Raw genomic sequence first — 15,604 nt, 5'->3', positions numbered from 1 at the left:
GAACAGAAAGGGTAGATATTCTCAGAGGGTAATAGAAAGGGTAGATATTCTCAGAGGGTGATAGAACAGAAAGGGTAGATATTCTCAGAGGGTAATAGAAAGGGTAGATATTCTCAGAGGGTAATAGAAAGGGTAGATATTCTCAGAGGGTAATAGAACAGAAAGGGTAGATATTCTCAGAGGGTAATAGAACAGAAAGGGTAGATATTCTCAGAGGGCAATAGAACAGAAAGGGTAGATATTCTCAGAGGGTAATAGAACAGAAAGGGTAGATATTCTCAGAGGGTAATAGAACAGAAAGGGTAGATATTCTCAGAGGGTGATAGAACAGAAAGGGTAGATATTCTCAGAGGGTGATAGAACAGAAAGGGTAGATATTCTCAGAGGGTAATAGAAAGGGTAGATATTCTCAGAGGGTAATAGAACAGAAAGGGTAGATATTCTCAGAGGGTAATAGAACAGAAAGGGTAGATATTCTCAGAGGGTAATAGAAAGGGTAGATATTCTCAGAGGGTAATCTTCTTGGGGCTATGTGGGACGCTAGCGTGCCACCCGTGGTGCACCCTATCAACAGCAGGTGCATTTCAAGAGCGGCAAATTTGAAACCAAATAAATGTCAAAATTCAAATTTTTCAAACATACAACTATCTTACACCCTTTGAAAGATAAACATCTCCTTAATCTAACCACGTTTTACGATTTCAAAAAGGTTTTACGGCGAAAGCATAAAGTTAGATTATGTTAGGAGAGTACATTGACAATAGCTGTGTGTAATGTTTTGTCAATTCAAAGACAGGGTCACCAAAACCATAAAACCAGCTAAAATGATGCACTAACCTTTTACAATCTCCATCAGATGACACTCCTAGGACATTATGTTAGACAATGCATGCATTTTTAGTTCTATCAAGTTCATATTTATATCCAAAAACAGCGTTTTACTATGGCATTGATGTTGAGGAAATCGTTTCCCTCCAATAACCGGCAGTCAAGTCAGCACCACAAATTAAATAATTAAAATTAGAAAACATTGGTAAAATATTATATTGTCATTTAAAGAATTATAGATTTACATCTCTTGAACGCAATCAACTTGCCAGATTTAAAAATAACCTTACTGGGAAATCACACTTTGCAATAATCTGAGCACTGCGCCCAGAAAAATATGCTTTGCTATACAGACAAACGGCCATGTTGGAGAGATCTAAAATCGAAAATACTATGTAAATAATCCATTACCTTTGATTCTCTTCATCAGATGTCACTTCCCGGAATCCCAGGTCCATAACGAATGTAGTTTTGTTCAAAAAAGCTCATCATTTATATCCAAAAAGATCCGTGTTGTTAGCACGTGATCTAAGCCAGCCGGACTTCTCGTCATGAACGAGGGGAAAAAATATATTTACGTTCGTTCAAACATGTCAAACGTTGTATAGCATAAATCATTAGTGCCTTTTTTAACCAGAACATGAATAATATTCAAGGTGGACGAATGCATTCTCTTTTATAACGTATTGGAACGAGGGTACCCAACATGAACTCGCGCGCCAGAGTCTAATCGGCCATCACCGTTCCATGGCTCTTGTTCGGTCAGATCTCACAGTAAAAGACTCAAAACACTTTGTAAAGGCTGGGGACATCTAGTGGAAGCAATAGGAAGTGCCAAAACATTAATCAACCCCTGTGTGTTTCAATGGCATAGGCTTAAAGGTAATTCAACACATCAGGTATCCACTTCCTGTCAGAAAATGTCTCAGGGTTTTGCCTGCCAAATGAGTTCTGTTATACTCACAGACACCATTCAAACTGTTTTAGAAACTTTAGGGTGTTTTCTATCCATATATAATAAGTATATGCATATTCTAGTTACTGGGTAGGATTAGTAACCAGATTAAATCGGGTACGTTTTTTTATCCAGCCGTGAAAATACTGCCCCCTAGCCCCAACAGGGTAATAGAACGGAAAGGGTAGATATTCTCAGAGGGTAATAGAACGGAAAGGGTAGATATTCTCAGAGGGTAATAGAACGGAAAGGGTAGATATATGAAGGTCAGAGAGAACTAACCATAGGAAAAGCTAACGTGTAGAGATGATCCCAGAGCCGACATCAATCTGGGAAACCCAGTGGACACAATTACAAGTCAAAGTAACCAAACACAGTACCCTATTCCCCTATGTTCCCTGGTCAAAACAAGTGCACTATGCAGGGAATAGGGTCACCGTTACAGTGATGCCAAAGAGAACGGTACTAGTTAGTCAATACCTAAAGGTATAACGTCAGACTGACAGCTAGCTAGGGATTCAATTCACCTCAGATCCCTTCCCTACTTATGTTTCCCTGTGCTACCATGGTTACGTCCCAAATGGCGCCCTATTCCATTGGAACCCTGTTGAAAAGTAGTGCACTATATAGAGAATGTGGTGCGATTTCGGACAGCCATGTTTATTCTCCCTCTATCCACCAAAGACCGATAGATGCCAGAATCCCAGTTCCTGGCTGACAGCTTCCTCCACAGATTCCTCTGTTTCATGTTGTCTATGTTCAATATCTATATTTCATGTTGTCTATGTTCAATATCTATGTTTCATGTTGTCTATGTTCATTATCTATGTTTCATGTTGAATGTGTTTAATATCAATGTTTCATGTTGTCTATGTTCAATATCTATGTTTCATGTTGTCTATGTTCAATATCTATGTTTCATGTTGTCTATGTTCAATATCTATGTTTGATGTTGAATGTGTTTAATATCAATGTTTCATGTTGTCTATGTTCAATATCTATGTTTCATGTTGTCTATGTTCAATATCTATGTTTCATGTTGTCTATGTTCAATATCTATGTTTCATGTTGTCTATGTTCAATATCTATGTTTCATGTTGACTATGTTCAATATCTGTTTCATGTTGAATGTGTTTAATATCTAGAAACAAAGCACCGTTGTCAATATGCTTTACATGTATTTTTGTCTTGATTTGAAGAGGAACATTTTCAAAATTCAAAGAACAGGACATTTTCTCTCCAGGCAAGAACTTTCAACTACAGTAAAGCAATTTATTTTCAGATATAATACTATGTAGTAATTTCACAAAGCACATAACAAGGAAAAATCATTATTTATAGAGTCATTAAACACAAAAATCAACAAACAGAACTGAGGTTTTCCATCAGGAAGAGTGAACTACTGACTGCGGTCGGTCGGTTTAGTATGACTGACTGCTGTTGGCCGGTTCAGTATGACTGACTGCTGTTGGTCGGTTCAGTATGACTGACTGCTGTTGGTCGGTTCAGTATGACTGACTGCTGTCGGCCGGTTCAGTATGACTGACTGCTGTTGGCCGGTTCAGTATGACTGACTGCTGTTGGCCGGTTCAGTATGACTGACTGCTGTTGGCCGGTTCAGTATGACTGACTGCTGTTGGCCGGTTCAGTATGAATGACTGCTGTTGGCCGGTTCAGTATGACTGACTGCTGTTGGCCGGTTCAGTATGACTGACTGCTGTTGGCCGGTTCAGTATGACTGACTGCTGTTGGCCGCTTCAGTATGACTGACTGCTGTTGGCCGGTTCAGTATGACTGACTGCTGTTTGCCGGTTCAGTATGACTGACTGCTGTTGGTCGGTTCAGTATGACTGCTGTCGGTCGGTTCAGTATGACTGCTGTCGGTCGGTTCAGTATGACTGCTGTCGGTCGGTTCAGTATGACTGACTGCTGTTGGTCGGTTCAGTATGACTGACTGCTGTCGGTCGGTTCAGTATGACTGACTGCTGTCGGTCGGTTCAGTATGACTGCTGTCGGTCGGTTCAGTATGACTGCTGTTGATCGGGTTCAGTATGACTGACTGCTGTTGGCCGGTTCCTTATGACTGACTGCTGTCGGTCAGTTCAGTATGACTGACTGCTGTTGGTCGGTTCAGTATGACTGACTGCTGTCGGCCGGTTCAGTATGACTGCTGTGTCGGCCGGTTCATATGACTGACTGCTGTCGGCCGGTTCAGTATGACTGACTGCTGTTGGCCGGTTCAGTATGACTGACTGCTGTTGGCCGGTTCAGTATGACTGACTGCTGTGGGCCGGTTCAGTATGACTGACTGCTGTTGGCCGGTTCAGTATGACTGACTGCTGTTTGCCGGTTCAGTATGACTGACTGCTGTCGGCCGGTTCAGTATGACTGACTGCTGTTGGCCGGTTCAGTATGACTGACTGCTGTCGGCCGGTTCAGTATGACTGACTGCTGTCGGCCGGTTCAGTATGACTGACTGCTGTCGGTCGGTTCAGTATGACTGACTGCTGTCGGTCGGTTCAGTATGACTGACTGCTGTCGGCGGTTCAGTATGACTGACTGCGGTCGTTGGCGCGGCGGTTCAGTATGACTGACTGCTGTTTGCCGGTTCAGTATGACTGACTGCTGTTGGCCGGTTCAGTATGACTGACTGCTGTTTGCCGGTTCAGTATGACTGACTGCTGTTTGCCGCTTCAGTATGACTGACTGCTGTTGGCCGGTTCAGTATGACTGACTGCTGTTGGCCGGTTCAGTATGACTGACTGCTGTCGGTCAGTTCAGTATGACTGACTGCTGTCGGTCGGTTCAGTATGACTGACTGCTGTCGGTCGGTTCAGTATGACTGACTGCTGTCGGTCGGTTCAGTATGACTGACTGCTGTTTGCCGGTTCAGTATGACTGACTGCTGTTTGCCGGTTCAGTATGACTGACTGCTGTTGGCCGGTTCAGTATGACTGACTGCTGTTGGCCACTTCAGTATGACTGACTGCTGTTGGCCACTTCAGTATGACTGACTGCTGTTGGCCGGTTCAGTATGACTCTCTGCTGTCGGTCAGTTCAGTATGACTGACTGCTGTCGGTCGGTTCAGTATGACTGACTGCTGTCGGTCGGTTCAGTATGACTGACTGCTGTCGGTCGGTTCAGTATGACTGACTGCTGTTTGCCGGTTCAGTATGACTGACTGCTGTTTGCCGGTTCAGTATGACTGACTGCTGTTTGCCGGTTCAGTATGACTGACTGCTGTTTGCCGGTTCAGTATGACTGACTGCTGTTTGCCGGTTCAGTATGACTGACTGCTGTTTTCCGGTTCAGTATGACTGACTGCTGTTGGCCGGTTCAGTATGACTGACTGCTGTTGGCCGGTTCAGTATGACTGACTGCTGTTGGCCGGTTCAGTATGACTGACTGCTGTTGGCCGGTTCAGTATGACTGACTGCTGTTGGCCGGTTCAGTATGACTGACTGCTGTTGGCCGGTTCAGTATGACTGACTGCTGTCGGTCGGTTCAGTATGACTGACTGCTGTCGGCCGGTTCAGTATGACTGCTGTTGGCCGGTTCAGTATGACTGACTGCTGTCGGTCGGTTCACTATGACTGACTGCTGTTGGCCGGTTCAGTATGACTGACTGCTGTTGGCCGGTTCAGTATGACTGACTGCTGTTGGCCGGTTCAGTATGACTGACTGCTGTGGGCCGGTTCAGTATGACTGACTGCTGTTGGCCGGTTCAGTATGACTCTCTGCTGTCGGCCGGTTCAGTATGACTGACTGCTGTCGGTTGGTTTAGTATGACTGACTGCTGTTGGCCGGTTCAGTATGACTGACTGCTGTTGGCCGGTTCAGTATGACTGACTGCTGTTGGCCGGTTCAGTATGACTGACTGCTGTTGGCCGGTTCAGTATGACTGACTGCTGTTTGCCGGTTCAGCATGACTGACTGCTGTTGGTCGGTTCAGTATGACTGACTGCTGTTGGCCGGTTCAGTATGACTGACTGCTGTTGGCCGGTTCAGTATGACTGACTGCTGTGGGCCGGTTCAGTATGACTGACTGCTGTTGGCCGGTTCAGTATGACTGACTGCTGTTTGCCGGTTCAGTATGACTGACTGCTGTCGGCCGGTTCAGTATGACTGACTGCTGTCGGCCGGTTCAGTATGACTGACTGCTGTCGGCCGGTTCAGTATGACTGACTGCTGTCGGCCGGTTCAGTATGACTGACTGCTGTCGGTCGGTTCAGTATGACTGACTGCTGTCGGTCGGTTCAGTATGACTGACTGGTGTTTGCCGGTTCAGTATGACTGACTGCTGTTTGCCGGTTCAGCATGACTGACTGCTGTTGGTCGGTTCAGCATGACTGACTGCTGTTGGCCGGTTCAGCATGACTGACTGCTGTTGGCCGGTTCAGTATGACTGACTGCTGTTGGCCGGTTCATTATGACTGACTGCTGTCGGCCGGTTCAGTATGACTGACTGCTGTTTGCCGGTTCAGTATGACTGACTGCTGTTGGTCGGTTCAGTATGACTGACTGCTGTTGGTCGGTTCAGTATGACTGACTGCTGTTGGCCGGTTCAGTATGACTGTGTCGTGTCTTTGGCTATGCCGGATTAAGTGATATGACATGCTAACTTATAAAATTATTTCTCTGTAATTAATATTACCTGATTAAGCTAATCATGTAAATGTAATTAACTAGAAAGTCGGGGCACCACAGAAGAACGTTTATAGAGCCGTTATCTTCCGAATAAACTCTTAAAATACTTTGTAATATTTTACATCGATAGCAGTCAATATTAACCCTTGTTTTATTTTCAGTCTCATAATGAAAGTTGTAAATTCTTGGTTATCTTCACGAACCCTGGCTAACAAGTTGAATCAGCAATACAAAATTGGGTTTAATTATTTATTTACTAAATACCTAACTAATCACACAGAATTACAAATACACAGAATACAATGATGTCATACAGAAAACGTCCTGGTGGACGGAACCTGTATCATGGCTGGTTACACAAAGGAAAGGGGGTTGGGCTTGAATGAAAGAGCGGGAAGATTTAGGAACACAGAAACAGCAGCTATGCTATCGTAAATACATTATCTTATTCATTCTAAATTACCGCCCATTTGGAAAAGGAAAATGCAATAAATATTTACTCTGAGCTGCGCTTCGGTAGATTGGTCGTAGATGCTGGCCGGGTTGGCCAACAGACCTTCCTGTCCTCGCAAGAATGTCTCTGGTGGTAAATTGGATACGTGGTGGTATCTTCGTCCGTCTGTTAGACTGGATCCGTCGTCCGTCCTTTCCTAGCCCACGTTACAGCGGCCGCTGCTAACTCAACGGCTAGGAAGTAGCACTTCTGTAGTGAATAAGCTCAAAGTTCATACCAGTTCATACCAGAGCTCACGCCGAGGTTGGCTTAGTTCTGTACTTGACATGTGTGTCCTTCTAACGTAGAGGCTGCAGACCTCCCGTACTGGAACAACGTGGTTATCTTTTCGTCAAAGGATTATATAGTAGAGAGGGGGAGGGAGGTGTTTCATCGTTTATAACCCCTGTCTCTTCACAGGGGTGGGCCACTGATCAAGCAGGGCACTTTCCAGCCCAATTCTCTCATTTGGAAGCTAAAATTACATTTAATCTCCTAACAAACAATTTCCATATCAAACATTTCAATTGCATAACAATTCCATGTGACTCTGATAACTAGAGGGTGGATACTTTCCCAGGTACAGTTTATGTCGTCCTGTCATCAATCATAATGTCTCAGATGACAACTGAAATGAAATCCATACTCATTACGTTATCAAGCATATTTCCAACTGGTTTTATTAACAAAATATGGTTCCTTTCCCCATTTGTTTGATGTTCCCAGGCTCTCTATATTTAACACAGGCTATTCAAGTCCTTCAGTAGATTCAGAGGGGAAGGGAGAAAGGTATTTATGGGGGGGGTCATAAACCTTACCCACAGGCCAACGTCATGACAACTGACTGCTGTTGGCCGGTTCAGTATGACTGACTGCTGTTGGCCGGTTCAGTATGACTGACTGCTGTTGGCCGGTTCAGTATGACTGACTGCTGTTGGCCGGTTCAGTATGACTGACTGCTGTTGGCCGGTTCAGTATGACTGACTGCTGTTGGTCGGTTCAGTATGACTGCTGGTGTTGACTGTTTAGCAGAACACTGTGCTTCTACACCTGCATTGCTTGCTGTTTGGGGTTTTAGACTGGGTTGCTGTACAGCACTTTGAGATATCAGCTGATTTAAGAAGGGCTTTATAAATACATTTGATTGATTTTGACATCTAGTTAGTTAAATAAAGGTGAAATAATCAGAACACTGCTGATGTCACCGGAAAACACAGAAATAGTTTGCATTCCAAATGGCACCCTGTTTCTCATATAGTGTACCAATTTTGGCCAGAGCCCTTTGCAGTATGTAGGGTGCCATTTGGGAAGCACTCTACAGGGCATATCATCATGATTTAGGAATATTTAAGCTGCAGTTTATTTTCTTATAAACATGTCTCCTCTCTCTTCTCCCCTCTAAACCCCTCCCCTTTACCTCTCTATCCCCTCCTCTTTACCTCTCCATCCCCTACTCTTTACCTCTTCCCTCCCCTCCCCTTTACCTCTCCATCCCCTACTCTTTACCTCTTCCCTCCCCTTTACCTCTCCAATTCTTTACCTCTCCTTCCCCTCCCCTTTACCTCTCCATCCCCTCCCCTTTACCTCTCCTTCCCCTCCCCTTTACCTCTCCAATTCTTTACCTCTCCATCCCCTCCCCTTTACCTATCCTTCCCCTCCCCTTTACCTCTCCTTCCCCTCCCATTTACCTCTCCTTCCCCTCCCCTTTACCTCTCCATCCCCTCCCCTTTACCTCTCTATCCCCTCCCCTTTACCTCTCCTTCCCCTCCCCTTTACCTCTCTATCCCCTCCCCTTTACCTCTCCATCCCCTCCCCTTTACCTCTCCATCCCCTCCCCTTTACCTCTCTATCCCCTCCCCTTTACCTCTCCTTCCCCTCCCCTTTACCTCTCTATCCCCTCCCCTTTACCTCTCCTTCCCCTCCCCTTTACCTCTCCATCCCCTCCCCTTTACCTCTCCTTCCCCTCCCCTTTACCTCTCCATCCCCTCCCCATTACCTCTCCCTCCCCTTTACCTCTCTATCCCCTCCCCTTTACCTCTCCTTCCCCTCCCCTTTACCTCTCCATCCCCTCCCCTTTACCTCTCCAATTCTTTACCTCTCCTTCCCCTCCCCTTTACCTCTCCTTCCCCTCCCCTTTACCTCTCCTTCCCCTCCCCTTTACCTCTCCATCCCCTCCCCTTTACCTCTCTATCCCCTCCCCTTTACCTCTCTATCCCCTCCCCTTTACCTCTCTATCCCCTCCCCTTTACCGCTCCTTCCCCTCCCCTTTACCTATCTATCCCCTCCCCTTTACCTCTCCTTCCCCTCCCCTTTACCTCTCCATCCCCTCCCCATTACCTCTCCCTCCCCTTTACCTCTCCTTCCCCTCCCCTTTACCTCTCCATCCCCTCCCCTTTACCTCTCTATCCCCTCCCCTTTACCTCTCTATCCCCTCCCCTTTACCTCTCTATCCCCTCCCCTTTACCTCTCCTTCCCCTCCCCTTTACCTCTCCATCCCCATTACCTCTCCCTCCCCTTTACCTCTCTATCCCCTCCCCTTTACCTCTCCAATTCTTTACCTCTTCCATCCCCTCCCCTTTATCACTCCATCCCCTCCCCTTTACCTCTCCTTCCCCTCCCCTTTACCTCTCCATCCCCTCCCCTTTACCTCTCCATCCCCTCCCCTTTACCTCTCTATCCTCTCCCCTTTACCTCTCCAATTCTTTACCTCTCTATCCCCTCCCCTTTACCTCTCCAATTCTTTACCTCTTCCATCCCCTCCCCTTTATCACTCCATCCCCTCCCCTTTACCTCTCCTTCCCCTCCCCTTTACCTCTCCATCCCCTCCCCTTTACCTCTCTATCCCCTCCCCTTTACCTCTCTATCCCCTCCCCTTTACCTCTCCAATTCTTTACCTCTCCTTCCCCTCCCCTTTACCTCTCCATCCCCTCCCCATTACCTCTCCCTCCCCTTTACCTCTCCTTCCCCTCCCCTTTACCTCTCCTTCCCCTCCCCTTTACCTCTCCATCCCCTCCCCTTTACCACTCCCTCCCCTTTACCTCTCCTTCCCCTCCCCTTTACCTCTCTATCCCCTCCCCTTTACCTCTCTTTCCCCTCCCCTTTACCTCTCTATCCCCTCCCCTTTACCTCTCTATCCCCTCCCCTTTACCTCTCTTTCCCCTCCCCTTTACCTCTCTATCCCCTCCCCTTTACCTCTCTTTCCCCTCCCCTTTACCTCTCTATCCCCTCCCCTTTACCTCTCCAATTCTTTACCTCTTCCATCCCCTCCCCTTTACCTCTCCATCCCCTCCCCTTTACCTCTCCTTCCCCTCCCCTTTACCTCTCTATCCCCTCCCCTTTACCTCTCTTTCCCCTCCCCTTTACCTCTCTATCCCCTCCCCTTTACCTCTCCAATTCTTTACCTCTTCCATCCCCTCCCCTTTACCTCTCCATCCCCTCCCCTTTACCTCTCCTTCCCCTCCCCTTTACCTCTCTATCCCCTCCCCTTTACCTCTCTTTCCCCTCCCCTTTACCTCTCTATCCCCTCCCCTTTACCTCTCCAATTCTTTACCTCTTCCATCCCCTCCCCTTTACCTCTCCATCCCCTCCCCTTTACCTCTCCTTCCCCTCCCCTTTACCACTCCATCCCCTCCCCTTTACCTCTCTATCCCCTCCCCTTTACCTCTCCAATTCTTTACCTCTTCCATCCCCTCCCCTTTACCTCTCCATCCCCTCCCCTTTACCTCTCCTTCCCCTCCCCTTTACCTCTCCTTCCCCTCCCCTTTACCTCTCCTTCCCCTCCCCTTTACCTCTCCTTCCCCTCCCCTTTACCACTCCATCTCCACCTCTTTACCTCTCCTTCCCCTCCCCTTTACCTCTCTATCCCCTCCTCTTTACCTCTCCCCCTCTCTTCTCCATCCATTTACCTCTCTTGTCTCTCTCTCCACCAGGTGTACATCCCCTGCAGGACAGCTCTGATCCTGGGTAATGACGATACAGAGTCCTGTTATTAGAACGCTACGACTGACGCTCGCTACCAGCAGAAACAGACGCCCAGCTGGCGCCAACCTCAGTGTTATCAACCAATCACTGTCCGTTTCTTTTCAGTGTCAACCAACCACACGCCACTCATGCCTTCTCCTTCCCTACCCGTAATTCTACCACTTACACACAGTGTATATATATCATTCATATTTTCAGTCCATCCACCCACCACTAGTTTGCCAAGCCTTGGTATGACACCTACAACACTTGAAAAGAAACCGTGGTACAGGGATATGGTAATGCTAATATGCTAACATAAAGCATTGCTTGTGGTACAGTAATGCCAACATGCTAACATAAAGCATTGCTTGTGGTACAGTAATGCTAACATGCTAACATAAAGCATTACTTGTGGTACAGTAATGCCAACATGCTAACATAAAGCATTGCTTGTGGTACAGTAATGCTAACATGCTAACATAAAGCATTGCTTGTGGTACAGTAATGCTAACATGCTAACATAAAGCATTACTTGTGGTACAGTAATGCTAACATGCTAACATAAAGCATTGCTTGTGGCACAGTAATGCTAACATGCTAACATAAAGCATTACGTGTGGTACAGTAATGCTAATGCAGTTAGCAATAGTACTACCTTCTCCACTGATTCCAGCATGCACAGGCTTGAAAAAATATTATTTTACATATATATTGTATTTTGATCGGTGTGGTATTTATATAAAAATATAATACGCATGCAATTTTTGATGTACAATTTAATGCTTATGATTTTGTATTTAAATGCCAACAATGTTTTGCAATTGGCCATCCGAAAGTGTATACTATAAGAGTGTGTACTATTTAAAAGTGGATACTATAAAAGTGTGTACTATTTAAAAGTGGATACTATAAAAGTGTGTACTATTTACAAGGAATAGGACAGAAAAAGACTTACCAGTGCTGCATTAGAACCATGACTGCATCCCAAATGGCCCCCTATTCCCTATATAGTGCACTACTTTTGACCTGGACCCATAGGGCTCTGGTAAAAAAGTAGTGCACAATATATTTAAGCGATAAGGCCCTAGGAGGTGTGGTATATGGCCAATATACCACGGCTAAGGGCTGTTCTTAAGCACGATACATCGCGGAGTGCCTGGATACAGTCCTTAGCGTTGGTATATTGGCCGTATACCACAAACCCCCTGAGGTGCCTTATTGCTATTATAAACTGGTTACCAATGTAATTAGAGCAGTAAAAATTAATATTTTGTCATAGCCGTGGTATACTGGTCTGATATACCACGGCAGTCAGCCAATCGGCATTCAGGGCTCAAACCACCCAGTTTATCTAGAGGAAATAGGATGTCATTTAGGAAACATACCAGGAGATCCCTGTGGATGTCATCATGCTTGCTTCGTCACTGTTGATTTATTGATGCTTTGTTGGAATTGTATTTACATCGAAATAAGCCATCTTGAATAATATATATAATTTTGTTGACTAACCTTACTTTAGTGGGTTTGTAATACCTTTGTGGTGTGATGAGTCTTCTGTCAAAGCAGCTAAGGATCATGCGTTTTACTTGTTTATATACTTTTTGTGTGTCGGTAATTTGCAGCTAAAGCCACATAGTAAGAGTACTGATTACAGGCAGCTGAAAGCCAGTCTGCTATATGAGTCATGTAAACTTCTGGAATGGACAGTACTGGATCCTGCTAAAAGACAGGAACTGGCCGTCCATATTCTGAACCATTGTCCGTCCTGCCCAACTTACTTCCCTCTTGTCTGTCCCTTATACTCTATTTTAGACACTTTTACCCCTGGCGAAAATGGAGCTTTGATTTCAATTATACATATATATATATATATGTGTATGTATGTATATATTGTTTAACGTTATCTGCAAAGGTCCATACTGTCAGTGATTCTAAGGCTAAAATACTATTTCTATTTAGGAAAAGACCAAGATTGTTCATGCTCACTGAATACTTGTATGTTACCTCCCAAATTACCCCCTATTCTTAAATAGTGTACTGCTTTTCACCAGCCCGCCCCTTTGGGCTCTGGTCAAAAGTAGTGCACCATATAGAGTGTAACTTGGGATTCAGCCTGTGTGGGTGGGTTAAGGTCATGTAGCATCAAACATGAAGGATCACTGAGTCGTATTTACCAGAGGGTCACTGAGTCGTATTTACCAGAGGATCACTGAGTCGTATTTACCAGAGGATCACTGAGTCGTATTTACCAGAGGATCACTGAGTCGTATTTACCAGAGGATCACTGAGTCGTATTTACCAGAGGATCACTGAGTCGTATTTACCAGAGGATCACTGAGTCGTATTTACCAGAGGATCACTGAGTCGTATTTACCAGAGGATCACTGAGTCGTATTTACCAGAGGATCACTGAGTCGTATTTACCAGAGGATCACTGAGTTGTATTAGTTAGCTGTAGTAGTTATTACCCGAAGACTTACTGTATAACGGTTTGCGTCTCAAATGGCACCTAATTCCCTTCATAGTGCACTATTTTGGACCCGGGTCCATAGGGCTCTGGTCAAAAAGGTTAAATAAAACATGTTTAAAAACTAGTGCACTATAAAGGGAATAGGGTGCGCCGTTTTGGTTAAAAGTAGTGCACTATAAAGGGAATAGGGTGCGCCGTTTTGGTTAAAAGTAGTGCACTATAAAGGGAATAGGGTGCCATTTCATTTGGGACTCTGCTGATCTCTGCTGTGGTTTTGTGGTTGTGTTTTCAGCTGTTGTCTAACCTCGTCCCCAGACTGGGGGGTGTTTAACATTGTCATGTGAACAAGAGGTGATGTTTTTTACTCCCCCCCCCCCCCAAAAAAAAAAAATAGTCATTAAACTGAATCAACCAATGGTGTCTGCTTATTGTCTTGTCTGTGGGTCCTCTTTTTCTACTGTATCTTAGAGACAGTCACGTTTCTTTATTCACTTGGGTGGATTATATGTCTGTATCCAAAATAGGCAGCGTATTCCCTCACAAGCTGACTTCTCCTGGCCAGAGCCCTATGGAACCTGGTCAAAAGTACTGCCATTTGGGATGTGTCCTATGTGTGCCATTAAAAACACCATTTGATCAAGTCAAGCATTTCATATTGGACATTTTAGTACTCATTTTTTTCCACCACTGTGTTTCCTATACGACTCTTTGTCTGCCTTCACTAAAAAATAAAAAAACTCCCAGTTTTTGACTAATATTCTGCCTTTTAAAGATCACTTAAGCAAAGTAATGCACCCTGTTATTCACATTCCTCTCACGTCCTGTATCAAAGCAATAAGATTGTCAATGTGAAACACCACAGACCCATTTTGTGTATTCCAGACGAAAGCTAATATCTTGATTTACGGATGCTGTAATTCTGAGCTTTAAACCCGTTGCATTGCTGCAGGTTCTGAGCACAGGCAGCGATGTAGACTAGCGTAGCATATGGCAGGTTTTAATCCATCTCCCCTTCAGCAGGAGAGAGAGAAAAAAAAAAAAATACATTGATATTCCAGGAACATCGTCCTAATATTTAACCACCAGAAGTATCTTCAACACTTCGTTTCCCTTTTTATATAACACCAAAGCTTTCAGAAAAAAAGGGGCTTTTTCACCTCTCCAAAAGCACAGAGGAGCACTTTGCATAAATATGGGCGGTAATGAAAGAGACCCGGTTGTGGAGACTGAGATGGGTACAGTGTTTTTAATCACGGACGGATCTCTTCTGAGCCAATGAGTTCGTCTGAAATTACACCCAAAGGGCTCTGGTCAAAACTAGTACACTATGTAGGGAACAGGTGCGCCGTTTCAGACGCGGTCGTTGTCGTTACCTTCGCCACAGTGACTCGGGAGGGTTTTTAAATCTCTCGTTGATTTAAAACTGAAAGAAGTCTGATACATTCAAATATAGCTAAGCTGCTCCATCCTGAATCAAACACACTTCTTCTGTATGATCGACCCCAGTAGAAGTAGTATTTAAACAGATATGAAAATCCTGAACGAATCATCCCTCAGTGACCCCAGATTCACTCAATGCCTCATCCAGCCTCCCACCGCTATAGAGAGATACATATATACACTATATATTTGGGCAGATAGATGGACAAATTTATAATGTCTCTGTGTGTCGTGTCCCAAATGGAACCCTATTCCTTAGTGCAATATATAGGGAATAGGGTGCCATTGGGGACGTATTTGTATTTGAGTACCTCAACACAAAGAGCTGTTGGATTTTACTGTTTGATGATCCTTTATCGTTTTCATGATCAGAACAAACACTAGAGCCTCTTCCCTGATGAAGCTGCTTCCCTTTACTCTCTGTCTGATGAAGCTGCTTCCCTTTACTCTCTGTCTGATGGAGCTGCTTCCCTCTACACTCTCTGATGGAGCTGCTTCCCTTTACTCTCTGTCTGATGGAGCTGCTTCCCTCTACTCTCTGTCTGATGGAGCTGCTTCCCTCTACTCTCTGTCAGATGAAGCTGCTTCCCTCTACACTCTGTCTGATGAAGCTGCTTCCCTTTACTCTCTCTCTGATGAAGCTGCTTCCCTTTACTCTCTGTCTGATGGAGCTGCTTCCCTCTACACTCTCTGATGAAGCTGCTTCCCTTTACTCTCTGTCTGATGAAGCTGCTTCCCTTTACTCTCTGTCTGATGAAGCTGCTTCCCTTTACTCTCTCTGATGGAGCTGCTTCCCTCTACTCTCTC

The 15,604-nt window shown here is 45.2% G+C and overlaps 1 protein-coding gene across 1 annotated transcript in view; it reads left to right on the top strand.

Moving 5' to 3' along the window:
• The window catches only part of LOC106581537 (1,4-alpha-glucan-branching enzyme), a 323,607-nt gene extending 309,835 nt beyond the window's left edge, over positions 1-13,772 (top strand). The window contains exon 16 of the mRNA XM_045704110.2: positions 10,854-13,772. Coding sequence (XP_045560066.1) covers positions 10,854-10,916 — 63 coding nt within the window. The 3' untranslated portion in view covers positions 10,917-13,772. The remainder of the gene's footprint in view (positions 1-10,853) is intronic.
• The last annotated feature ends 1,832 nt before the right edge of the window (positions 13,773-15,604 follow it).

This window comes from Salmo salar, chromosome 20 (genome assembly GCF_965601325.2).
Source record: "Salmo salar chromosome 20, fSalSal1, whole genome shotgun sequence".
Classification (NCBI taxonomy): domain Eukaryota; kingdom Metazoa; phylum Chordata; class Actinopteri; order Salmoniformes; family Salmonidae; genus Salmo; species Salmo salar.
This window is presented reverse-complemented; position numbering and strand designations above follow the sequence as displayed.